At 41.4% G+C, this 27,421-nt stretch overlaps 1 protein-coding gene across 1 annotated transcript in view; it reads left to right on the top strand.

The window, feature by feature from the left end:
• Positions 1-27,421, top strand: part of ADAMTS17 (ADAM metallopeptidase with thrombospondin type 1 motif 17) — a gene marked incomplete at both ends in the record, with an annotated part of 126,112 nt that overhangs the window by 83,909 nt on the left and 14,782 nt on the right. The window contains 8 exons of the mRNA XM_081337520.1: positions 908-1,074; positions 2,095-2,222; positions 8,067-8,187; positions 9,686-9,760; positions 14,907-14,987; positions 19,171-19,328; positions 24,868-25,027; positions 27,264-27,399. Coding sequence (XP_081193646.1) covers positions 908-1,074; positions 2,095-2,222; positions 8,067-8,187; positions 9,686-9,760; positions 14,907-14,987; positions 19,171-19,328; positions 24,868-25,027; positions 27,264-27,399 — 1,026 coding nt within the window. The remainder of the gene's footprint in view (positions 1-907; positions 1,075-2,094; positions 2,223-8,066; positions 8,188-9,685; positions 9,761-14,906; positions 14,988-19,170; positions 19,329-24,867; positions 25,028-27,263; positions 27,400-27,421) is intronic.

Below are 27,421 nucleotides of genomic sequence, written 5' to 3'. Positions count from 1 at the left end.
TCTGTATCGTTGCCATAAATAATTGGCACAATTTGGGAAGTGTTATTGTGAGCCTCTCTTGAAAAATAGTTCTTCTGTTCCACATTCAGGCTTCAGAAAAAAATCTCTACTGATGTCAGTTAAGACTGTTTTAAAACTTAATGTGTATAACAACAGTATGAAAAAAAAATTGTGGGTCTGTATGTGACTTGAGGACAGACGATCAGTGGCTGTAAATCTGCATTAAGGACACTCAGTAATGCCAATCTGTTTTTCTTACTCTCTCATTTCTCATTTATAAATTCCTTTCCTTTACTAAACTGAGTAACTTAAAAACATTTGCAAAATGCATTTTACACACTTTACAAATGACACATTTTTGCTGGCCACTTTGGCTATTTGCAGTCAAGGGTTTTCTGAATTTATCTGTTGTTTGTACAGATCTTCCCCAGTGTGTGTGTGTGTGTCTGTGTTAATCACTAAACGATATTTCAAATTCAATGCAAGTTTGGAAAGACACTGGATTCTGATTTGTCCATTGCCTCAAAAATGTGAAATAAACATGTTTGCATTAAATACAAACCACTTCTTTTTAATTTTCAATCTATGGTAAGGATGGCCACACCTGGCTGAATTGTGCCCTCTGTTGTTCTAAGTCCTGATTTATTGGCTTTATTGCCTCCCTCCCCTCTTCCCCCCCCCCTGCTATTCTCATTAGTCCATATGGATGTTTTCAGTAAAGTGTATGAAATCACCAGAAGTCAAATTCATCTGAAAGGAAATCTTTTTTTTTTTTGCTTTTCATTTGTGTTTTCATTTCAAAACAGTCCAAAAAGAAGTTCTACATTCACCAACTCCCCTATCAATCTTTGGTGGATGACACGATAGAAACTAATGCAGGCTGTCCGTATTTGTCTCCCTTTAACAGACCTGGGCCTGGAGGTAAAAACTGCCAGGGGGCAAGTGTGGAACACACTGTGTGTGAAAACTTGCCGTGTCCCAGAGGAGTGTCCTCTTTCAGAGACCAACAGTGTCAATCTCACGATCGCTCGGCCAACAAGAAGAAAAGCCTGTGGACGGCTGTCATCATGGATGGTATGTTTCAGCAGATGAAAAAAAAAACCACTGCTACTTTTTGTACACAGTGGGACCTTGGTACTCAGCTGCTTTGAAACTCATCGAATTTGGTACTCAGCGCATTTTGATGCAAAAAATTTATCCCGGGACTCATCGTTGGTTTGGTACTCAATGCACAAGCTAGAACTTGTCAATGTCAGCTGCCTTGTGACTGACTACATTATTCCTTATGGGATTTTTTTTTTTAGCGCTCATCGTTTCTGATACTCATCACTTTGCCGAAACCAATTAATGATGAGTACCGAGGCATCACTGTATAATTTTTATTAAAGAACTTTTTCCCACAGACTAAAAACAATGCAACATTTGAGTTAAAGATAAGAGAAGTAGAGGAAAGTAACAGACAAGTGAAAAGAGAAATATAGAAAAAGAAGTAGAAAGAAAAGAAGAAAGAATAATAAAGTGCCTTCTGATCTTCTTAACGGCAGCAGTTATAAATACATTTATGCTTGCCCTCTCTAAGGTAACATCAAAGTTTCCTGCTTTCCATAATCTACCCTGTCTAATCATCAGATTCATAGGGGTTTTTTCAGCAAAAAGTCCATAAGGAGAATATTGCTCCTGTTTCTGTGCTAAATTGACAGAAAGTGATCTCAGATCTTACCCTGAAATGAAAAAAAAATACCAGATAGTCAGAAATCTAAAAGAATATAAACTTTTCACTCTTTGTAGTCTCTATTTGCAAACCTCAGTACTGTATTGTGTAATCTTTTGCAATTTCTTGACTTCAACGTAACAGTCTCTTGGGATAGCTACATCAATCAACCAAATAGTGTTCTGTCCAGTGTGTTATACTTCTGGTGCTGATCAAATTTAAAAGCCCCATAAGAGTGTTACTCTGTTGTTCTTACAATAGAAAAGAATATTTGTAGCTCTGGGTCAAAGTGTGGGGTGCTCTCTGAGCTTGGTGGTTTTCTTGTAGACATCTCATGACCTGACTAGGTAACATCATCAGTTCATCTGTCGTTTTTCTTTCAGAAAAACCTTGTGAGCTCTACTGCTCTCCATTTGGGAAAGAGTCTCCTATGTTGGTGTCTGATAGGGTCATTGATGGTACACCATGTGGACCTTATGAGACTGACCTCTGCGTTCATGGCAAGTGCCAGGTGGAGTAACTTTTTGTTTGTTATTTCATCTGAACTAACGTCTGAATATACTTTTATACTGAGTTCAATATTTATGGGGGAAATGCAAAGCCGTGACTACGGAATAATAATAATAATAATAATAATAATAATAATAATAATAATAATAATAATAATAATAATAATAATAATAATGTTGGAAGGGACCTTGGAGGTCATCTAGTCCAACCCCCTTACCTCTGTACTGATACAGATATTCAGTTGCTATGTCCTCGTGTAAGATTCCAGGTGGTTTGTCATTGTTTGCAACAGTGCTTTTTTTGTAAAAGAAAAAGGTGCCGGAACTCACACATGTCATACAACCTGCCTTGCCTACCCTATAAGGTTCCATCCCAAAAAGGTGCCGGAACTCCGTTCTGAGTGTTCTATGAGGAAAAAAAGCCCTGGTTTGCAATCTTCAGAAATGGATGGTGCTCTCTTTTAATTGTTTCATTATAAATTGGAAGACATTAAGAATCGGGCACTTAAAAAAAACAGAGTTTCCCAAAAGCTTTGAGCTTTACATCACACACGTTGGAAAATACTTGGTACTGTATAGAGAAAAACCTTTGCAAAACTGAGATTTGGCACCCACTGCAATTCAGGAGGAATTTTGTGATAGCAAAAGCACGGTCGCTTTGGATTCCTGAGACCTGTTTTTCTTTGAAGGACCCTCAATTGAACTCAAATAGTTGAATTCCGAGGTCCCCAACCTTTTGGGCACCAGGGACCGCTTCCGTGGAGAGAGGTTTTTCCTCGGACTGGAGGGTGCGTGGTTTTGTGTGCTGCCTGCATCCCACAGATGGGGCTTTGCTTCTTTGTGCTGACCGGTTGCTGGCATGCCGTGGCCCGGTACTGGTCCACGGACCAGGTGGGTTGGGGACCCCTGCCTTAGAAGAGAAATAGCTTGGACTCTGCCTTGCTGAGAGAATCAAACTTTTGGACTGGCAACGTTGCTCTGCTAAATTCAGCGTTTTGGGGGGTGGAGAACTAGTACAGGAAACAGAATGATGTTCCTAGTGGTGGCAGGTACTTTTATTCACTTGCACATTACGTTGGCATGTCCAAGACAGGAAGCCCAAACTGGTCCCACGGCAATCTCTTGTAGCTACTAAGGTAGGCAGAATGTCAAACACAGGAAGTGCCTTCCCTCAGCTCAGCAGATGGCTGGTTGACCTAGGGAGTCCATTGGGAAAAAAATGTCAGAGTTCATATCACTGAATACGTTTTTTTTTAAAAAAAAGAACAAGAAGAAAAGAAAATACCAGTCACTTAACTCAGGGCTTTCTATAGGCCAATCATATGCTCTGTTATTGTGCTTGTTGCCATGTTTGGAATTTTTAGACAAAAATCTGACAAAATACCTGCTATCCAGAGAAGTTTCATGACTGGGGAGCCATTGACGAAAGCAGAATGGGGAAGCTAACATACAATATAGAATAATAGGGTTAGAACCTTGGAGGCCTTCTAGTCTAACTTCCTGTCCATGGAAGGAGATCTTGCACCATTCTAGACAAATGGCTTTCTAATCTCTTCTTGAAAACCTTCAGTGACGGAGTACCCGCAACTTCTGAAGGCAAGTTGTTCCACTGATTAATTGTTCTCACTGTCAGGAAATTTCTCTTTAATTCCAGCTTGGATCTGTCTTTGATCATCTTCCACCTATTATTCTTGTCCTGCCCCCAGAAGCTTTGGAGAATAAGTCAACCATTTCTTCTCTGTGACAGCCCCTCAAGTATACGAGGACAGCTATCATATCGCCCAAGTCCTTCTCTTTGATAGGCTACTAGACATACCGGCTTCCCCCAATCATTCATCAGATGGTTTGTACCATAACATACGGTGGCTTCCTTACACCCCCAGATGCCTACTCAAATAGTTCTCCTTGTCTACATTTTTTTTCTAGGTGGATGGGCATAACTTCCAAAAGAAAGCAATGTTCACATTAAGTGGACCAATGATCTATAAAATATTTTTTTTCTTTATGTTTTATCGAAAGAGGTTAAAAGTGAAAAAAATGAAAGTAAATTTAATAATAATAATAATAAGTTGGAAGGGATGTTGGAGGTCATCTAGTCCAACCCCCTGCTCAGGCAGGAAACCTGGCCAGTCTCTTCTTAAAAACTTCCAGTGTTGGAGCATTCACGACTTCTGGAGGCAGGTTGTTCCACTGGTTAGTTGTTCTAACTGTCAGGAAGTTTCTCCTTAGTTCTAGGTTGCTTCTCTCCTTGGTTAGTTTCCATCCGTTGCTTCTTGTCCTGCTTTCAGGTGCTTTGGAGAATAGCTTGGCTCCCTCTTCTTTGGGGCAGCCCCTGAGATATTGGAACACTGCTATCATGTCACCCCTCACCCTTCTCTTCATTAAACTACACATACCCAATTCCAGCAACCGTTCCCTATATGTTTTAGCCTCCAGTCCCCTAATCATCTTTGTTGCTCTTCTCTGTACTCTTTCTAGAACCTCGACATCTTTTTTACATCGTGGTGACCAAAACTGGATGCAGTATTCCAGGTGTGGCCTTACCAAGGCATTGTAAAGTGGTATTAGTACTTCACGTGATCGTGATTCTATCCCTCTGTTAATGCAGCCTAGCACTGTGTTGGCTTTTTTGGCAGCTGCAGCACACGGCTGGCTCATATTGAAGTGATTGTCCACTAGGACTCCGAGATCTCTCTCACAGTTACTACTATCGAGCAAGGTACCACCTATACTATACCTGTGCATTTGATTTTTCCTGCCTAAATGTAGAACCTTACTTTTTTCACCATTGAATTTCATTTTGTTAGATAGTGCCCAGTGTTCAAGTCTGTCCAGATCCTTCTGTATCTTAAGCCTATCTTCTGGAGTGTTGGCTATTCCTGCCAGCTTGGTGTTGTCTGCAAATTTGATGAGTTCCCCATCTATCCCCTCGTCCAAATTGTTGATGAAGATGTTGAAGAGCACTGGGCCCAGAACAGAGCCCTGCTTTGTGTGATCTTATTCTAGTCCTATAAGAGGACTGGTAAGACTGGTTAGAACAGGAAGGATGAAAGAAATAGAAGTTCACACCCTAGGAAGGAACACCTCCTTCTCAAACCACTTTCAACTCACTTCAAAAATAAAAAGTAGTTGACATTAGATAAGCACCTGGCAATTTCCCCATTTTCGTCCACTTATGAATAGCCAAGATACAAATAACTATTTTCAGTAACGGGGGACAGCTTCAGAAACAATTTGCAGAATGCCTCAAGAGCAGGAAAGGAAGTTGCCTAAGGAATGGGCAGGCTACTGGACTTACCTAAATAACTTTTACTTGATTCTGCCCAGTGTTGGCAGTTTTGCTCTTATTGTTCTCCTCCACCATCACAAGGAGGCAAGAAGGGAGGATAATAGACAGTGAAATAAGTAGGGCATGTCTTGGAGATTCCCTTTTTTCCATCACAGAAATTTTTCAGAGGTGAAAAGATATGAGTCGCTGCTATGTGTGCGTATTTACAAAAAATAAATAAATCTATAATTCAAATTTTGGAATATATTCCTTTCGTTGGGAACTCAGAGGATCTTGGATATTCCAAAGAGACCATAAGCATTCCCTAGTATGCATTCTGGTATTTGTTGAAGTACAGATATCCGTTCGTTCATTCATTCATTCATTCATTCAATTTGTATGGATGCCCGTCTGCCGAGCAACTCTTTTCGTTTGAGAAATTAACGTATTCTGCAACTTTAATTCAAAAGGCTACTGAGCATCTTTTAACCTGCTCAACTGAACATTTGTTGGTTTCTATTCAAATGAAAGCTCTGAGCAGTTTTCAATGGAAGCAGGGAGATTTTTTCCAAAGCAAGTGAACTTTTTCAGGGGAGGCGATCGTATTTAGCGCTTTTTCTTTAAAAATGGTAAGGGCAGGGCTTTTTTTCTCATAGAACGCTCAGAACGGAGTTCCAGCACCTTTTTTGGATGGAACCTTGTAGGGTAGGCAAGGAGGGTTGTATGACGTGTGTGAGTTCCGGCACCTTTTTCTTTTACAAAAAAAGCACTGGGTAAGGGAAGTTATTGCTCAGCTTGGGCTTACAGATGAGATGAGTAGACTAGTCCAAATCAATGCCATGTCGCCATCCTGACATTAGTGTAGCATTCCATTCTTTCATTCCCCCCCCCATTAAAAGAAAAACCTGGAACATCTGCATTTATTTGTTGAGGGCACTTTTTTCCTTTTATGCTCAGTTTTCATTCATTGACCCATCTACGCACTAAATACATTTAATAAGAAAGTATAAGTATACATACTATGTGGTAGGTAGAGAGCTTTAAGGTATTGGTGGTGTTTTGCTTGTGTCACAGTCATTTTTATCTCAGTTAAATAATTTATGGATATCTATTTCTGTACTGTGTTCTGAGTTCTTTTGTAGGCTTCTCTCCAACGACTGATTTTATTTGTGTTAATAATGAATGGTTTTATACTGTTATTTTTACATGATTCAGTAAATATTGTCTGAAGGTATCAGTTGTAATTTTAATATGGTAAATATCTTGAGAAAAGAGAGAGAAAGAAAAAAGAAAGAGAAAGAAAGAGAGAGAGAGAAAGAAAGAAAAAGAGAGAGAAAAAGAGAGAGAAAAAGAGAGAGAGAGAGAGAGAGAGAGAGAGAGAGAGAGAGAGAGAGAGAGAGAGAGAGAGAGAGATCCCATCCAAACAAAAAATATTTTGGAATCCTGTATAATTTTTAAAAATGGGAAGGGATTTTGAGAGCAAAAAGTTTAAGAATCCCTGGTCTATATGATTATTATAGTGTGAACAAGTGTTGACAGTTGGAAAATTTGCTACAGTGATATCATCCTGGCATGATTAAATTTCAGAATGAAACTTAACAACGGCAATATTTGTGTTTATATACAATCTGCTATGGCAGGCTGAGCATACGGGAAACATTAACGTGCTGCATGAAAAGGGCATTGTCATTTTTTTACATGAGGCAATAATTACAATTGTGCTAGTCGAGTAACACCCAAACTATGAATGGGCTCTTTCCCCGAGGAATTTTAAAAAGCTTTGTTGAAAATACCCCATCCATATTTGGATAAAATTCAGATTGTGTGCCAAGAGAAATGACATAACTTTTTTTTTTAAAAAAAAAGTTAGTAGTACAGTGGAGTTAAGCAAAAGCACTGAGAGATTTTACACTTTTGAGCTGGTAGATCATTTAATGGGAATTGCCCCATATAGATTGAAATTGCTTGCAGATCCCAGAATACAAGACACGGGTTCCAGCACGATTCTGTGCCGAATATCCTGGGCCCAGATAAATATCTTTTAATCTGTTTAGCCTGTATTGCTTCAGAGTTATTCTGCTGTGGCCACATCGCAATGCAGGGTAAGGTTGTAATCGCGGAGGGGAAATTCTCTTTTATCCAAGTATTGTTGTTGTTTTTCCCTGTAAAAGGTCCTTCTTAAAATGCTTATCAGGTCAAAGCCCCCAAACGTATTGTGCCTCTTAGAATCAGGGGCTCATAGCGTGTAATACTTGATTCACCAGCTACATTGAATCTACCAGAAGTCAAGTCTTTTTACCAAATATCAGAAAAAGAGATAAGGGAAAAGGTGTTTGTCAAATATCTAGTGGTCCATTATCCTGTCTCTCCGAAAATAAGACTTAACTGGAAAATAAGCCCTAGTGTGATTTTTCAGGATTCTTGTAATATAAGCCCTACCCCCAAAATAAGTCCCACTTAAGAATATTCTGTTCTCCAGGATTTACCCTTTACTGAACTCTAAAAAAGATTAAATATCTAAAATCTCTTTTTGTTATGACAATAACGGGGGAAAAAACCCCCTCTTGATCCCCATTAGAAAATCGGCTGCGATGGGATCATTGGATCCGCTGCCAAAGAAGATCACTGTGGCATTTGTAATGGAAATGGCAAAACCTGCAAAGTGGTGAAAGGGGACTTCAACCATACGAAAGGGATGGGTGAGTAGTTCTTGCACATACGAAGACTGAAATATCCTAATTTAACTTTAACATTTTACAGCGTTTGGCCTAGCCCTGTTACGATGATAAACCACGATTAACCACAGTTCAGATGATAAAGGGTCTGGAGGCTAAATCACATGAGAGAAAGTTGAGGGAGCGAGGTTATGTCTAACCTATCGAAGAGAAAGATTAGGGGAGACGCGATAACTTTCTTCTAGTACTTGAGGGGCTGTCACAGAGAAGAAGGGGTCAACTTATTCTCCAAAGCACCTGAGGGTAGGATAAGATGTAATGGGTGGAAAGACCAGTAAAGAGAAACACAACATAGAACTGAGGAGGAATTTCCGGACAGTGAGAACAGTTAACCAGTGGAACGACGTGCCTCCGGAAGTTGTGGGTACTCCAACACTGGAAGTTTTTCAAGAAAACCATTTGTCCAGGATGGTATAACGCCTCCTGCTTTGAGCAGGGAGTTGGACTAGAAGACCTCCAATGTCCCTTATAGCCCCTATGATTCTATATTCTACGTATCAGCACTTTTATCAAGTTTGGGCAGGTGAAACACATCACCTAGGAATAATTTATTTGATTTGAATGACAGAATTCCAATTTGTCAAGTCTGGGCAGGCGAACAGATCATCTAGGCCAGGGGTAGGCAACCCTGGCTCTTTTATGACTCGTGGACTTCAACTCCCAGAATTCCTCAGCCAAGGTTGCCTACCCCTGATCTAGGAATAATTTATTTGATTTGAATGACAGAAATCCAATTTGTCAAGTTTGGGCCGGCGAGAACAGATCATCTAGGAATAATTGATCTGATTTCAATTGACAGAATCCCATAAGCCTGGAAGGAACATTTTTTAATGCCACAGCTAGCCTGGGAAACCCCTTTTTTTCCTGTCTTTTGCCATTCTAAATGTGGCTGGTCAATGACCATCAATACATTTTATTTACTGGCATCGGGGATCTAACTTTTTCTCTCATTTGTCCACTTTTCTCTCTTGCCCAGTTAAAGTCTTTTCGGTTTGTTATTTGCTGCTGATGTTAATGGCCAATCTCTACTGACCCTTATTCAGTATTTTTTTTTCTGGTTTTGGTTGCGTGGGACAGCTTGATGCACGTATTGTTTTGCTGTGAATTATAACTGAACTTGAAGAGAAAAAAAGGGCTATTTATAAACGCACGTGACCTTAGCCAAAAAAAGCAGAGAAGCGACGGGTTAGTTATATAGTTTGAAATGCATTTCTTGTATAAGCGCAAACGAGCCCTATTAGACTACTGGACTGTTTTGTTTCCATTCAGATTTGCTGTTCGGTGTCCAAGTAGCCACTTCCCAAAGAGGATTGCTTTGTAATAGGTATCGGAAAGCTCTTGCGAGGCGCATTGTCTCCTGCTGCTGAATTGGGCCGTCCTGAAGAAAGATTATTTCTGTTGACTGCTGACTTGCTGATCATGTCTCTAAACCTGTGCCAATTCCTTTTTTTTTTCTTCTTAGTCTCCAATAATCAATGTAAAAAGGTTTCCACCTGCGTGATGGCAAGGACAAAGGCAGTCCCGAAGTGTTTCTCGTGTAAGATGCCTCGGTTGCTTTCGGTAGCGCCGGTAGATAGATACTGTCTTGGTGAAGGGTCTGCCTCTCTATTCTTTCATTGGCTTGAAATGCAGACACGGGATCCTACTCAAAGGAGAAACGGTGGATGTATTTCAAAGCTCTACTTCCTATGTCCTTTCTTTATATCAGGGGTCTTCCAACTTGCCCCTTTTAGGACTTGTGGACTTCAACTCCCAGAATTCCTCGTGTCTGGCTGAGGAATTCTGGGAGTTGAAGTCCACAAGTCCTAAAAGGGCCAAGTTAGAAGACCCTTGCTTTATCTGAATCTTTTCACTGTCAGAAAAAAAATGCATCTTGGACATTCATTTTCCAGTGAATGGGGTCCTCCCTAATTCTATCTTTTAGCATGAGTGGGGCTAACTCTACAGGTAGTCCTTGACTTATGATTATTCTTTTAGAGACCCTTCAGAGTTACAATGGCCCTTTCAAAAAAGTGACCGATGGCCAGGCCTTGCCCTATGACTGTCACGGTCATCCCCGTGCACAAGTGCTCCCATTTAGGCGCTTGGCAACCGGCACGTATTTACAATGGCTGCAGCATCCCAGGGTCACGTGTTCGCCAGTTGTGACCTTCCCAGCTGACTTTTGGCGAAGCAGGATTTGCTTAACAACCACGCAATTCACTTAAAAGTTGTGCTTCTTTGCTTAGCAATCATGGCCAAAAAGAGAAGAAGAAAAAAAACACCTTTGCAAAAATGTGGCATGATTTGCTTAACAATCATCTTGCTTAGTCGCAGAAAATCTGATCCCGATTGTCATAACTTGAGAACTACCTGTGGTGGGGTTTCTAGGCTGAGAAACAGACCGGCTTGATGACAGAGCAGTCGATGGACATGTCATCTGATTGAAATATAAATCAAGAGGCTTCTTCACCGCAACCAGAATGTAAACCTTCACGATTCCGCCAGCTGATGACTCTGCCTTTGAAGGAGAAGGCCAACGGGAAGAGAGGGAGACACATCCACCTAATATGTCCCACTGGTTATTCAAAGGGAGCTGGATGTGAAAGAGGAAGATATTGGGAAGAAGGCATTCATTATGTCGGCTGTGTCTTTCTCTTCTGGGAAAGGGCGTTATTCTCTCTGGGGGAATAAAAACCAGCTTTCCATCAGTGAAGGTGAAAACAACCATTTGGCGCATTTCATACCAACATCCACACATTTAGGTATAGTCATGTCTTTGGAAAATAGTAATTCACTGGATTCCTAGCAGATACTATAAGAATTTCATGAAGAATTCCAAACTTGATCATTGATGCCATTAACTGTTGGCTTTGAAATCTATCCATAACTTCAAGAAATCATGGCAGGACAAGAAGCAACGGATGGAAACTAATCGAGGAGAGAAGCGACTTAAAACTTAAGGAGGGATTTCTTGACGGTTAGAACAGTTAATCGGTGGAACGGCTTCCCTCCAGAAATTGTGGGTGCTCCATCACTGGAGGTTTTTAAGAAGAGATTGGACAACCGTTTGTCTAAAATGGTACAGGGTTTCCTGCTTGAGCAGGGGGTTGGACTAGAAGACCTCCAAGGTCCCTTCCAACTCTGTTATTTCATTATTAGGGTTTTCCTCCAATGAGTATGTCAAGAGCAGGGGTAAGCAACCTGGGCTCTTTTATGACTCGTGAACTTCAACTCCCAGAATTCCTGAGCCAGCATGGCTCAGCTTGGAAACCTCTCCCTTTCCCCTCAGCCTGGCTGGCTCAGGAATTCTGGGAGTTGAAGTCCACGAGTCACAAAAGAGCCAAGGTTGCCTATCCCTGGTCTACAAGCAAAAAAAAAAGGAATTATGGTATCAAAGGCTGAAGGAAGAAGTTGCTCACTCGTTCTTTCCTGATTTCTCAGGGAAGGCACAGCACCAGCTGTTCTCTCTCTGTGAACCTTCACAGGGATAAAGGCAATCTTTCTGTCCCCTTCGCTCTGCTCCCTTCCCATCGGCTCAGGTGTCTCCCTCGTTTGAGCCCTGCAATATAATTTTCACGTGCCATTCTCTCCAAGCCCAGTTGTGCATTCCTGAGGCCTCGATGTAACGCAGACGAGAGAGAAAGAGGACTTTTTGCCAGAAAGAGAGAATTGTTCCTGGGGTAGAGCGCGCTTGCACATACCGTAATACTACGAATTAACAAACCACAAAGAGTTCCCAGGAGACTTTGGGCACCTTATTGTTCGATCTGAAATTATTTTGAGCTAAACGGATTGGAATGGAGCCTAACAAGAATGGAGCCTGTTATTCTGTTGTAGCGCAATTGTCTTAACTGTCTCTCCGGAATTGGTGTTGAAAGGAATGGACCAGATTCTATTGAAAGTTGAGAACGATTTAATTGTAGAGGGGTTTTTTTTTGGTCATAGTAAACTGAAAATTAGCGAACTTTCTGGCAACCATGCTGCAATTACAGATTGCTAAGGGAGTGGTGCCTTGTAAATGGTGAGAGACAGTCTCAAGTCTTACACTTCTCCAAATGCTGAGAAATTGATGTCCCTTAATTTATAAGGGTAAAAAGAAATTCAAAACCCCAGGAGTCTAGTGGTATAGAGGTAGTGTTGTATTTGCAAAATAATTTGTTAGCTCTACATCTACTTGTCCCAAAGGTGCTTTTTTCAAAAGGCAATTGGGTTTTCTTTGTTTTAATATGAAGAGGTTTCACTTCTCATCCAAGAAGCTGAGAAGTGAAAAAGAGAACTGACGAAGCTTCTTGGATGAGAAGCGAAACCTCTTCAAGGAAAAACAAAGAAAGTCCAGTTGCGTTTTGAAAAAGCTCCTTTAGGACAGCCATGACCTGGATGACTGAGACATCCACCTCTATTTTGTCTTCTACTAAAATCCCATGAAGTTAGATGAAGGAAATCATGCTTAAGTGAACATCTGTAAGATTTCAACAGGCAGAATTTAACAAATTATCTCTTTATTCAAATCAGAATTGCCCAGCTCCTGGTATGACTGCCTTTGGTTTTTGCTTATAATATGGAAAGGGACTTGAAGACTCTTCCCACTGGGATTGATTTCTCCATTTCTCCTGAATATTGGTATTGCTCTGATGTGTTCAGTCAGTGGATATTTGGTATAAATCAGGGGCTAGCCATGGAGGATCCAACAACAGATTACTTATTTTAATTCTTTAAATTCCTGGATAAAATCTTGAAATTGCACATTTAGAGAATGTCCATAAACTTTGTCCTAACATTGATAACGTGTACTTTCAGGCTGCTTCTAATATGTCACCTTATCGGTGGTAATAATCTTTGGTTTGGGGTCTGTCTGTATTGCCAAGATATTTGTTTGTTTGTTTGTTTGTTTGTTTGTTTGTTTGTTTGTTTGTTTGTTTATATAAGCACTTATTTTACTGGGTTTATATATCACTCCAGTTATGTCTGGCGCCAAACAGCTACTGTTATCCAACAGTAATAAAGTTAAAGCTTAAAAAAACCCACAATAATATAACAATGTAGACTTTCAATAGTAAAGAATATATGCATCATAGGTTGAACTGTTGGGATCTTAGCATTCACAAAGCTGGTTGATTCCAGCAGAGAATTTCATTACCATGCTCCGTAACATCATCAGTGCATTGCTAAGGCATGATGATGTTATTTAGCTTGCTCATGAAACATCTGTAGGAGAATAATGAAATTCAGATAAGACCCCAAACTCCAAATATGTAAATTTCTCAAATACTAAGGAACATCTGTAATGCCAGTTCTTCCTGTAGAAGGGATATAAACCCTTCCAATTTCTGAAGGTCCACTGAAATAATTGGCCATCTTAGAATGGGACAGTTCAATACAGCTTGAACATGCTGAATAAGGTTAAGCCCAAATTCTTGCTGACAAGCTGTATATTAGACAGCTGTTTGCCTGGATTATGATAACTTGCATAACTCTGGTAGTAAAAATAATGATCAAAACAATAGTTAATACTAATGGCAACATGTTAGTCACATGCATTGAAATCATAGCAGTACTGAATCCAACATGTTGGCACCAGATTCTTAACTCTGATTTTTTTTATTGTAGCCCTCTCTTCAATTTTCCTTTCTGTGGTATTAAGCTATTTCTTTGGTAAACTAATAAAAGGAGAAGAAAATGAAAAATGAATGTGTAGTCAGGGCGGGGGTCATTACATAAAAAGATTAATAAGTGGAAAACAAAAGACAAAAACAAGGAATGCTTATTGAAACAGATGCTCTATTATCATATTGTTCTTGATAGATAGGACATGCTTCTGGTAGAAACCAAATCAAAGTTTTCTAATATGGTTCCTTCCAGATACACAACAGGACACCAGGTCTGGGAAGCTGGACTAGCCAGGATGGGCCTGATTGATTGATTGATTGATTGATTGATTGATTGATTATGTGCCATCAAGTTGTTTTCAACTCCTATCAACCACATAGTTAGATTTTCTCCATCTTACCAAACTTTTAAATCTTCCAATGATGCATTCATTGAATTATTTGGGAGAAATAGAGATAGTTAATTTAGTTTTTACCATATGGTCTCCATGCTTATCTTAAGCAGGTATTGCCCTAATTTCCCACTTATGCAAAAGCATAATTTGTTGAGCCATAATTTATTAAATCAACCAATTGGTTGGGTTGACATAGTATTGTTAGCCATGGCTTCCCCACCACAGTGACTGAATATGTGTGAAGTATGGCATCAAGTTTCCCACAAATTAAAATGGTTGGCACATTAGTTGAAGCCAAAAGAAATTGAAATATCCTTAAGGGCTTTCTCAGAACAATTTTTGATTCATGGAACAAGTTGTAAGAGCAAGCCTTGACAACAATTTTAACTGAGATCTGATCACACAAAGAAATCCAAAAATCACCAATTGGAGTTTATTTCCTCGTAATTTTAGTTATGTAGGAATTGAATTTGAAACATGGGCACATTCATTTCTTTCTCCTCTTTAAGTCATAATTCACATCTTTGAAATTTGGGTGGCCGAGTCTCTCACCAAATTTCAAAATGAGTGTTGGAGTTGTGGATTTTTTTCTTCCAAACTGTAAAGGCTGCATACTTAGCCACAAGGACCACTTATTGGTTTCCCTGTGTGTTTACTTTGGGATATAATGTGGCTCATACATTCTTTTTCTTGGTTGTAGGTTATATCGAAGCAGCTGTGATCCCGGCTGGAGCACGACGTATCCGGGTGATGGAGGACAAACCTGGTCACAGTTTTTTGGGTAAAGAGAGAAAAGCATAGGGACTTGGTTGAAGCATAACATTTGAAACAACATGGATGGGGCTTTGGGGAAGAGTTTATTTTATTGACCATCGCTATAGCTCAGAGACTTTTACTACTAGGATTCTCATCATTGAAAAGTAAACATTTCAGAAAGAGGCTAATGGTAGCTAAAGAGAGGGTATCCAGTTATGACGGGCTACTTTTTGCAAATCAGTTGCTAACTTATTTTCTATATTTAGAAGAACAATGATCCTTTGTCTAGTTCCCAAGTCCAGTTGGGTTCTTGGCTCAGTTTTGTCCATTCAAGGAAGGCCGTCTGCTTGGCATTTGAGCCCCGGTGGCCCAATGGTTAGAATGCAGTATTGCAGGCAAACACTGCCCACAGCCTGGAGTTCAATTCTGATGGGGCTCAAGGTTGATCCACCCCCTTCCATCCTTCCGAAGTCGGTCAAATGAGGGGACAATATGCTGACATTGTAAACCGAAATGCGCTATGGGGCAGTATATAAGCCTGAAAGCTATTGCCATTTGGTGGGAATGGTTGCAAAGGCAAATAGACAGCTCCATCAGAGGCATCTGTTGATGTCGCCCCAACATGATCAAGAACATGGCTAGTCATTACCTGGAGAGTGGAAGAAGCCTAGTCACTACACACATTGCTGGAAGCACATGGTTCCTGCTGACAATGCCTCCTGTTCTTCAGCTTTTCCCACCTCTGACCTGCTTGGGAACTGGTTGCCATCTAATTTAGATAACATCCTTGGTTACCATATTTTTGGTTTAACACCAACACTCCTAATAATAAAGAGAAATAGGGCCTGGGATAAAATATTTAGGGCTCTATTCAATGTGCACCCAACTAGCCATGCTTTCTTGCAAGACATTTCCTTCCTCCCTCCCTCCTTAATTTATATGCTGCCTATCTCGTAGCAAAAGACTTTGGGTGGCTTCCGGCATTAAAGTAATAACCAGGCTCGTTGGAGAATTCTGGGAGTTCACACATCTTAAAAGTGCAAAGATTAAGAAACGGTGATCTCAACCATGCTGTGTTAATAAAAAGTCATAGGAATTAGTGATTGGTCACTATCATACGCTACATCTTCTTGAATTTTATTTTAAACTATTGTCCAGACATTAAGACGGGCATTTTATTGTTGTCTATTTACTGTACAGCCTGTTTTCTCTAGCTGAAGAGTGATGTAACTGAAGTGGCCGGGCTTCAGCCAACTTTTATGATGTGAACGGAGAAAATGTCTGCCCATCAAAACCCAGAATTCTGAAACTTAGTGCAAATCTTCCTTCTTGCCTATGGAGTCTGTTTTCCTCAGCTCTTGCTTCTGCTTAGCTTTTGAAATTAGTCGCGTATTTGGCTTTTATGATTCCATTAAGTGTTGTCTGCAGGCTTTCAAGTCTGTTTTCACGTCCACGTGGGTTAGAAACTTTCTTTCTTACAAAGGGATGCCCAGAAAGATGCCTAGAATGTTTGGCATCACATTTTGCAGGATTCTCCTCCAGAAAAACTGATCACTGCCAAAATTACAATGTCTTGCTTGCTTTGCTGCTTTTGTTTCTGCTTGTATGGCAGGCGGTATTTGGACCGAAAAGGTCTCCATTTTTCTAGGCTTTGACATAGGAAAACAGTGTCGGCCAGTGCTCTGATATCTTGCAAATCTTTCGAATTTTTGAAAAATCAGCATCGTTATTAACAAGGTTAGGTTAATTTGGATAGCTGCTGCCAGTCGAGCGTTGTCAGGTATCATTTGGAATGAAGACAGGGATAAAAAGGCACCTGTATGAGATCCACAGAGTGATCCCAGCCTCTCTCTGCTTTTGCCTACCTGTTGATCAAATGCTCGTTGTCAAACGTGACTTTTTTTTTTAATCTGGTTGTCAAACTTGACTGTTCGCATTAAGGTTCCAGCTCCTTTACCGCTTCACACTTCTGCCTGATCAGCCTCCTTGCATTAAAATTATCTCATCTGTCTTCGTGTTTTGTGAAGGAGATCTTTGTCTCAAAGGAAAACAAATTAGCTTGTGTTGCTAGATCCACTTTTGCGAGGCCGCTGTAAACTGAAATCCTTAAAGACGGCTTTTCTCTCCCTCCCTCCCTGTCTCTCTCTCTCTCTCTCTCTCTCGCTCCAATTGCTACAGAAGATTGCCATCTTGCAATATTTCAGTACAGGGAGTCCTTGACTTAGCACCATTCATTTAGTGACGGTTCAGAGTTAAAGCAGCACTGCAAATAGTGACTTGTGACCATTTTTCACTGCAGCATCCCTACTGTCCGGCAATCACAATTCAGACGCTTGGCAGCTGGAATGTATTTATGATGGTTGCAGTGTCCCAGGATCATGAGATCAATTTTGGTGACCTCTTTGACAAGCAAAATCAATCAGGGAGTCAGATTCTCTTAACAACTGTGTGTCGTGGTTCCGACAGATGAAACTCTTCAAAGAACTTCGAGGCATTGTTTACCTTAAAGCAGGGGTCTTCAAACTTGGCCCTTTTATGACATGTGGACTTCAACTCCCAAAATTCCTCAGCCAGGCACACTGGCTGAGGAATGCTGGGACTTGAAGTCCACACGTCATAAAAGGGCCAAGTTTGAAGACCCCTGCCTTAAAGGATCTTTATTCGAGGAGCATAGCATTGGCACTTACATAATGGAAGCCAAAATCTGAAGTCCCCTCCCCTGGGCACATAGTATCCAAGCACAATTCCCTCCTCCAATTTGCAGTCATAAATCACATTCCCCAATTAGTTTGAAAGACAGGCTTTCCTGCCAATTCTTATCATCTCTTATTTCAATAACCTTGGTTCCCACACTTGGTTCAGTATTGTTATGTTTAGCTAAACTCCTGTGCACATTCCTCCTCCTACTGTCCCCAGTATCATCTAATTCTAACTCTAATTCTAAGAGTAAAACATAAGAAGAAAAATGGTTGCATCTCCATATGTTGTCAAAGCAAAAACATTTGATGTTGGCAGCGTTGACACTGTGTGACTAAATAACTGCAGAGATACCCTTATCAACTGTGGCAAGAAAGCTTGTCAAATGGGGCAAAGCTCCTTTAACAACTGTCTTGATTGGCAACTGAAATTTTGGGCTCAATTGTGGCCATACGTAGAGGACTCCTTGTAGCTTTAAAAAAAACAACAACAGGCAAATAGGTTTAATCAAGACCCAGACTGGACCTGAGGTGTGGAGAGGAAATGGGTCAGGGAAAGTTCTGTTTCTCTAGTTCAATCAGCAGAGGTGACAGATAAACAGGATTTGCTATTTTCCAAAGAACATTCTTCGGGTATTTACAGATTAGTTACTGAGTCTGAACATAACAATTGGAAGTTTTGCTTTGTCAGAGTCTTGCAGAAAAATGAGGGCACCAATCCAATCAGAAAAGTAGGATAATTGCAAACTCAAAAGAACAATTTCCTGCCCCTGTAACTCTAATAAGGTCTGAGCAGTGGTGGGATTCAAATAGGTGAACAACCGGTTCTCTGCGGGGATGCTGCTTCTGGAAGTTCATTCTGGGCCTGGGCAACAAAAAATTAGCTACCGGTTCTGCGAACCGGCTGAATCCCACCACTGGGTCTGAGGTTTGTGCAAACGTTGCTGGGTTTAACCTTGGAGTGATGGCTGGAGCTAATTGCACAGGCAAAGTTTAGGCAAAGTATGTCTTATTTTTGTTCTGGACTGGGCAACACTCTTTGTAAATGAACCTGGGTGCTTCATGTTGAATTGAAGCCTGAGCGAGTTCCTTTCCACCTACTTTCATCCCACGCTGGCTGGCTTGATTGATTTTTCCAAATTATTTTGGACAGAAAACGCCTTACACTTTGGAGGTATCCAGAGCTGGAAAGAATTTGACTTGAAAGAAAGAGTAAATGCAAATTTGGAGAACAGGCTGAGAGGATTGGTTCCTGTTTAGGATGTGTGGGGGTGGGGGGTGGGGGAGCACCTAACAAAAGTTAAGTATGGAGAAAGACAGTAGTGGCTTGAAGGCTACAAATTCCCATGGGCTTCTTTTAGAGGTTTGGAAGCTCCAACTCAAAACGCCAAGAAGCTCACAGAAGGATGGATGGATGGTTGGACCATTTGCTGAGGAGACTTGCTTGAATTTGTAGCCGAGAAGACTAAGAAGAACTCTGTTGAACCCCTTTGCCTATTTGATTCTTTGCAGCTTTGAAAGATTCCAGTAAGAAATCCATTAATAGCGATTGGAAAATTGAACTTCCCGGTGAGTTTCAGATAGCGGGGACAACCATTCGTTACGTACGACGAGGTCTGTGGGAGAAGATGTCTGCCAAAGGACCAACCAAAATACCACTTCATCTTTTGGTAATTGTCTGACTTTTCATTGTATTCTTCTGGAGATGTAAATGTTAGCGTTCTGACTTAATTTCTTCCCGTGCTCACTGAAACAGTTTGCCTGTTAATGTCAAAGAGATGTAAAATGTCTCCAAATAAAGTGGTGGAATCAGGAAGATCCTGGTCTCACTCCCCTGGTTGGCCAAGTCCTTATCAAATAATTTACAGATTACACAATAGCAGATTTGGAAGGGACCTTGGAGATCTTCTAGTCTAGGGGTCCCCAACCCCCGGTCCATGGACCGGTAGCGGGCTGCAGCATGCCAGCAACTGGTCTGCATAGACAAGCAAAGCCCAATCCGTGGGATGCAGGCAGCATACAAAACCACACATCCTTCAGTCCACAGAAAAACCTCTCTCCATGGAACTGGTCCCTGGTGCCCAAAAGGTTGGGGACCTCTGTTCTAGTCCAAACCCCTGCTCAAGTAGGAGACCTTAAACCACTTCAGACAAATGGCTGTCCAATCTCTTCTTAAAACCCCCCAGTGATGGAGCCCCTGCAACTTCTAGAATCAAACCATTTCACCGATTAATTGTTCTCAATGACAGGAAATCTCTCCTTAATTCTAGTTTGGCTCTCTCTTTGAAAAAGCTCCCATCTATTTAATTTTTAATTTTACTATGTTTAAAGCACTCTCTCTTGGTCGTAGGCTGTGTTCCTGTCTAGATTGCAGACCGCAATTAAACTGGGCTGGTCCCCAAATGAACCAGCCTGAGCTCATTAGAATGAAAGAGATGCAAATTAGGATTGGGTCCAGAACTAGGGTTTTAATTAAAGACTTTTGTGATGTGATGTCTTGTTACTAGGCAAAATTTATTGTTTGCTATTCTGAACACTTGGCCGAGAAAGAGTTTGAAAATAATAGTAATAACAAACAGAGAAACGTTATGTAACCCAGCCAGGTGCTTCCCAGATGTGTTTCGCTTGTGTTTCCCAGGATTCCAGGCGCATCTTGGAGTATTATGGGCTGGAGTAGGGTGGCATAAACCCTCTGGAAAGTCCGGTGCATTGTGAATATTTAAGGAACACATTGTGGATACAATCTCAGCAGTGTCTTCTCTTGAATTCTTAAGGAATAAGAAGGGCACGTTAGGACATGTCCGGCACTTTCCTGCAGGTGTGCATTGCAAGGGGAGATCAGATTTAAGCAGCTTGCTTTTTATTTTATTTTTATTTTATTTTTTTTATTAAAGAGTTTTACAAAAACAAGATTTTACAATACATCCCCCTCCAGCTTCAATTTTTAGAATCAGTTAGAATCAATTTTTCTAAGAACCTTATAACATAATCATGAAGGTATGACGACCTCTGTTGGAAACTAACAAGGGAGAACGAGAAAGAGTGGCCAGGAGACACCACCGTAGAACTGTTGCACGAAATCTGTTTCAGATGATCCATTAGTTTCTGCAGTCTTGTTTCCAGATTGAGAGACTTAAGAAGTTTCTCTCCCCCGCCTCCCCTTTTTAACAGAACTTGCCTGAAATACATTACTGTAAGTATGTTTCTTGGAGAAATGAGTCTACAGTTAGGTATGTTTCAGACCTCCGCTTGGCAACCGGAGCGTCCAAGGGAGGCTGCATCTTTCCAAGCTGTTCAGCAAAGTTATTCGCATCTCATTTGGTTAAATAAGGGCAGGGTGGGGCTTCATGTCTTGCGCTGGCTGGTGCTGAAGCTTCTTGGATCTTGCAAAAAAGCTCTCAAACTATAGCTCCAGTTGTCTGATTGCCTGGCCGTTGGCTCCTGACACAGACTAATAAAGCTCCTTCTGCAGCCGCAGATGTGTCGGCTATTTTCTCGCCCACCCCACCCCCCCACCCTGTCTTGCAAAAGATATTTGTCTCTTTTCATACAAAGCCAGCAGAACAATTTTTAAAAGGCAAAAAGTGCTTGCTTTCGTAAGAAAGAAAAGGGACCAGAATAACCTCTGGGGTGTTCACGGAAGCAAAATTCACAGCAGATGTTCAATAAACACATGCCTTCAAAGTGAGCCTCTGTCTTCAAGAAAGCATTTAAGCAGTGATCAATTTGCATGCTATAGGGGTCTAGCTTGGACCTGGATCAAACTTGGAGTGTATAGTTGTCAACCTCTGGTCTCTGACATCATGTGCTGGAACAGCTGGCTGGAATCTGATGCGCAGCAAAGAGAAGGGCCTGTCTTAGCGACCAAGTGGTGACTGGAAGCCAGATTTCAAGTGTTTTAACCAGGTCAGGCCAAACTGGAAACTTCCTGTTCTAATGGGGCTTGCTTCTATACATCCCCGAGGTTTACGAACAATTTTCTCAAGTAATTCGGTAGACTGATCTCTCTCGGCTTGAGATTTTATTATTTCTCGTGGGCCTGTTTCTTTCTCAGCCTTCCTCCGAGGAGTTCAAGAGAAAAAGCACCGTTTCTTCTCCTTCCCTTGCCTTTTATCATTGCGAGAAAAGGATGAAGTTAATGATGCTAAAAGAAAGTGAGTCTTCCCACGATGGCAAAGTAAAGCTTTGATCTTTCCAGGCTAGTTCACCATTCGGGTGGGCTAAATGTCAATCAGCCAGTTCAGGGTTGTCCCAGAGGTGCTTTTTCCAAAAGGCAACTGGAGTTTCTTGGTGTTTTTTTTTTTCTTCAAAAATCTTTCGCTTCTCATCCAAGAATCTTCCTCAGTTCTGAAGAACTGAACGGAAGACGTTTTTTATATGAGAAGCAAAACGTTCCCAAAGGGGGAAAAAAACCAATAAAATCTGGTTTCCTTTTGGAAAAAAAACACCTTTGGGACATTCAGATCAGCCTTCATGAAGCTGTTTCCCTCCAGCTGAGTTGGATTCAGGGCCTTTTTACAACTTACAGAGGCCAAGGGATGGGAGGTACCCACCAGCCGTTGCTGCATCCTTGCATCAGCATTACTATTTTTTTTTCTACCAGTTTTTAAAACCATGAGACAGCAAAGCAGTTTTCGCCTCTTCGATAGATAAAAGGAGTAGGCTGTATAACTGTCAAAGGATAAGTTTGCTCTGTCGTGCCTCCCACATAAAATGGCCTATTAGTAGCCATCCTCGTCCAAATAGTCTGGGCTGAATCAAGAAGTCAAAGCGAATTCTGGTCCTGAAGGGGACAGAGCGGTTAGAACTTATCTTTCTGTCCCAACATATTCACAGGAATTGCCCCCAAATTAAATACAACAGAAGGAAATTAAATAAACATATGGGGGAATAATCTGACTAACTTGATTTACATTAAATTAAGGTTTGATTAAATCAAATTTTGTTTTTGTCCTGACTCCATCGGCTTCTTTGGTCTGACTTCACCTACTCTTTGTTGTGCCTCCCCAAAACATCCCTCAAAGGTTAAGTGGGTGTCGTGGTCTATTCTGCTCCCAAAGTTTTGCGATTCAAGATCCTCCCGTCAAAGGCAGCACTTGATTTCTCCTAGTTTGTCTTGTTCAGAGAGGAGAAAGCAGTTGCAGATGGCTTAGATTAGTTGGAAAGATTCCATACTACGTATTAGATCATGCACTTCTGTATTCATTTCAATTTGTTGAGTGGCTTCTAAATTCTTCATGGCTGTATCAGTTGCACTCCTGCCATTTGGCAGGGTAGAAAGACTCAGTCCCCCGTCTTCTCATCCTTCATTCCAATCTGCTGTCAGGTCAGGAACGTATCTTCAGGCACTTTGAGCTCAGCCCCCGACAAATGTATTTTATCGGGGGGGGGGGAAGCACTACTGGATGCTAAAACATTACTTCCTTTAATTTAGGTGCTTAAAGCTCAATCACCTACAAGCTTCTACTCCATTAGTAGAATAGAATAGAGCTGGAAGGGACCTTGGAGGTCTTCTAGTCCAGCCCCCTGCTTAAGCAGGAGAACCTATACCATCTCAGACAGGTGTATGTCCAGTCTCCTCTTGAAAATCTCCAGTGATGGAGCACCCATGATTTCTGGGGGTAAGCAGTCCCACTGGTTAATTGTCCTCATTGTTAGGAAGTTTCTCCTTAATTCCAGGTTGCTTCTCCCCTTGATCAGTGTTCAACCATTGTTTCTCGTCCTGCCCTCTGGTGCTTTGGTGAACAACCTGGCCTCCTCTGCCTTGTGGCAGCCCCTCAATTACTGGAACACTGCTATCATGTCTCCCCTATTTCTTCTTTTCTTTAGACTGGCCAAACCCAAGTCCCATAGCCGTTCTTCGTATGTTTTAGTCTCCAGGCCTTGGATCCTCTTAGTTGCTCTTCTCTGAATTTTTTCCAAACTCAGCATCTTTTTTGTGGTATGGTGACCAAAACTGGCTGCAGCAATGCTTTATTTACATAACCTATTTACATAAAGGTAAACAAGGCCCATATGAATTCGTGAGTTGCTCTAAGTCTTCCAGTTGGAAGAAGAAAATGGGAAAGAGGACTTGAGACCATGAATTTCATGAGAAAGTAGGGCTGTTTATAAATTAGCATTCAGAGCAGCATATACGTTGAAAGAAAGAAAGGGGGGGGGGAAGGACCATGAAATAACCTTACGCAGCTCATTCAATGCTAAATCCTCAAAATGTCTCTGAAGCAACGAAAATAATGGCCTCAAACAAAAATAGTCTTTCCTAAACTGGTACTCCCTGGTTGTGTGTCAGACTTCTTTTATAGCTTAGTCTTAACCATATCAGCTCGGAAAACTGGGATTTGCAAACCCAGCACATCTGGAATACACCAAGTTTGGAAAACTGATCTAGAAGTTGATTAATGACTCTTCTTTGCTAAAGGTCAATGAGTGCCCCTCCTAACTGATGGGATGTGGAACAAGAACGAGATTGGGGAGTTACTAAGTTCCAAATATGCTATTTTAGCATTCCCAGCTGAATAATCAAACAATCTGGCTTGTGTTTCTTTGATTGCACGCTGCTGTTTTGTTTTCTTTTTTAGAAGTGTTACCATACTATTTCAAGTTGCCGTACCATTACTCTTTAAAGAAACATACAAACAGCGAGCAACTGGGCTTACATTGAATCCTCCCATTGAAAGAAATCTTAGCTTTTTTCTGCCTTAGCTGGAGAGAGAGAGGTGTGTCCAGCTTGCAAGGGGCTTGTGAAATGTTTTGTTTCCCCTAAAATTCCTCCCATCTCCAATTTTTAGCTGTTTTCCTTTCTTTCTTTTTTTAACCTCATAGTTTCAGAAATGCATCGCTATGATTTATCTTTTGGGACTATTTATTTATTTATTTATTCATCCATTCATTCATTTATATCATGTCAGGTGTTTCGATGTTAATATCTCTTCATCGCCCTGCCCAAATGGAGAGCCAATTTGGTCCAGTGGTTAGGGCACAAGGCTAGAAAGCAGGAGACCGTGAGTTCAAGTCCCACCTTAGGCATAAAAAGCCAGTCACTCTCTCTCAGCCCAACCCATCTTGCAAGGTTGCTGTTGTGGGTAAAATAGGAGGAGGAAGGATGTGTTGGATATGTTTGTTGCCTTGAGTTATTTGTAAAATAATAATAGTAATCATAATAATAATAAAGGCATCATACAAACAAATGTTGGTTCTTTCAACCAGGTACTGCTATTCCATGATCAAAACTATGGGATACATTATGAATATACCATCCCTGTGAATTATTCTACTGAAAATAGAAGTGAGCCAGAACATCAGCAGGACTCGCTGTACATATGGACACACAGTGGATGGGAAGATTGCAATGTGCAGTGTGGAGGAGGTAACCTTCATTTATTTTTCTAAGGATTTGGTACCACTACCTGCCAGCTGGAATTCTTGAGATGACTCCTGTTATTTATAAGGTAAAATAAAGGTTCCCCCGCACATGCGTGCTAGTCGTTTCCAACTCTAGGGGCCGGTGCTCATCTCCGTTTCAAAGCCGAAGAGCCAGCGCTTGTCCGAGGACGTCTCCGTGGTCATGTGGCTGGCATGACTAGACGCCAAAGGCGCATGGAACGCTGTTACCTTCCCACCGGAGTGGTCCCTATTTTTCTACTTGCATTTTTACGTGCTTTCGAACTGCTAGGTTGGCAGAAGCTGGGACGAGTAACAGGCGCTCTGTTACGTGGCACTCGGGATTCGACCCGCCAAACTGCCGACTTTCTGATCAACAAGCTCAGCGTCCTAACCCACTGAGCCACCGCGCCCCTCCTGTTATTTATAAACTACAGCAAAATGAGAGCTAGGTTGCTGGGAATAAAAAAAAAAGGTATGCTATTTTCATTTCAGACTACAGGGTACTTTTTGAGACAATCGTCGTATTGTTTAGCATTTGGACCATGGCAGATCTTAAAGTATATGGTATCAATTATGAATTTGGTCCTGGAGCAAATAACTGTTTCTTGCAGGGCATGATAAATTACCCTACTGATATTCAAGTTTCTCCTAGCTTTTCCTTTGGGAGAAAACAGGCTTGGAGAGAGAGCAAAACTCACAACAAGCATTTAACAGGCATCTTCTCATCTGCTGTAACTGGGTTGCATATGGTTAATAAAATTAGCAGCCCCAAGAGCTACTACAACTGGTCCCATCCCTTTTGTTGTTGTTGTTGTTAGTTGTGAAGTCATGTCCGACCAATCACAACCCCATGGACAACGTTCCTCCAGGCCTTCCTGTCCTCTACCATCTTCTGGACTCCGTTTAAGCTCACGCCTACTGCTTCAGTGACTCCATCCAGCCACCTCATTCTCTGTCGTCCCCTTCTTCTCTTGCCCTCAATCTTTCCCAGCATTAGGCTCTTCTCCAGTGAGTCCTTCCTTCTCATTAGTTGGCCAAAGTATTTGAGTTTTAGCTTCAGGATCTGGCCTTCTAAAGAGCAGTCAGGGTTGATCTCCTCTAGGACTGACCGGTTTGAACGCCTTGCAGTCCAAGGAACTCGCAGGAGTCTTCTCCAGCACCATAGTTCAAAGGCCTCAATTCTTTGGCGCTCAGTCTTTCTTATGGTCCAACTTTCACAGCCATATATTGCAACTAGGAAGACCATTATTAATATAGTTGTATTATTTATTGTTGTGTGTATTATCAGGTATGATGTGGTTAAAGATAAACCTAGGTTTGAGACCTGAGCACCATGCAGTGGGGTGAGTTCCCATTACTTGCTCCAGCTCCTGCCCATCTAACAGTTCAAAAGCAAGCATATGCGAGTAGATTAATAGGTACCACTTTGGTGGAAAGGCAACAGTGTTCTGTGCACCTTTGTCATATAGCCACGCTGGCCACACGACCACAGAAAATGTCTTCAGATAATGCCGGCTCCCCCAGCCAAGAAATGGAGATGACCACTGCAGCGTAGAGTCGGGCATAACTGGACAGAGAAACCTTTAGTTGAAGTCCACAAGTCATAAAAGGGCCAAGTTGGAAGACCCCTGCTTTAAGCTATCATATCTGGTGAAGGCTCCAAGAAACCTGGGCTAAAAAAAATATCTCTTTTAATCGGAAATCTCAGCATTTGACCTGGAACGCAAACTTTTTTTTCCTTCCTCTCTACTGAACTATAGCTCTTGAATTGACTGATCTGGGAAGATTGATGATCAAATGTTTTCCATCATCGCAGACAAAATTGGTCTGGAGAGAATCAGAAATTCAAGACAATGAGCTGGAGACGATCAAATATTCCTTCCACCTAAGTAGATAGCAAAGGCTCGCTCCCGAAAGTGGTCCGTAACTATTACATGATGGGAGAAACAAAAGTAGACTTGCCTGCCAAGAAATATGTCATCTGATCTGTTTTTGCTTCAGGTTCCTAAGAAGCTACTTTGCAAAGTAGCAAATTTTGGGGGTGGGGGTGGGGAGAAACCACTGACAATTTGCTTACAGTCAAGTGGGATTCCGGCTATTTTCTGCTGCACCAATTTTTCCGGGATCCAGAAATCCTTTGCCAAACAACAGCAGATAAATATTTCAATAAAGAGCTCTGTCTTGCAGAATCACTCTTTCCTCCTGTCTTTTGCATTCAGGGGAACGGAAAACCGTTGTGTCCTGCACCCAGATTGTTAACAAGACTATGATACTGGTGAACGACAGCGCTTGCCAGAGGGCAACCCGACCAGAGCCACAAGTGAGAAAATGTCATGCCCATCCCTGCCAGTCCAGGTAAGAAGCGTGTTGCAAATAT

The sequence above is a fragment of the Vipera berus genome, assembly GCF_964194415.1.
Source record: "Vipera berus genome assembly, chromosome: 12".
NCBI classification, from domain to species: domain Eukaryota; kingdom Metazoa; phylum Chordata; class Lepidosauria; order Squamata; family Viperidae; genus Vipera; species Vipera berus.
This window is presented reverse-complemented; position numbering and strand designations above follow the sequence as displayed.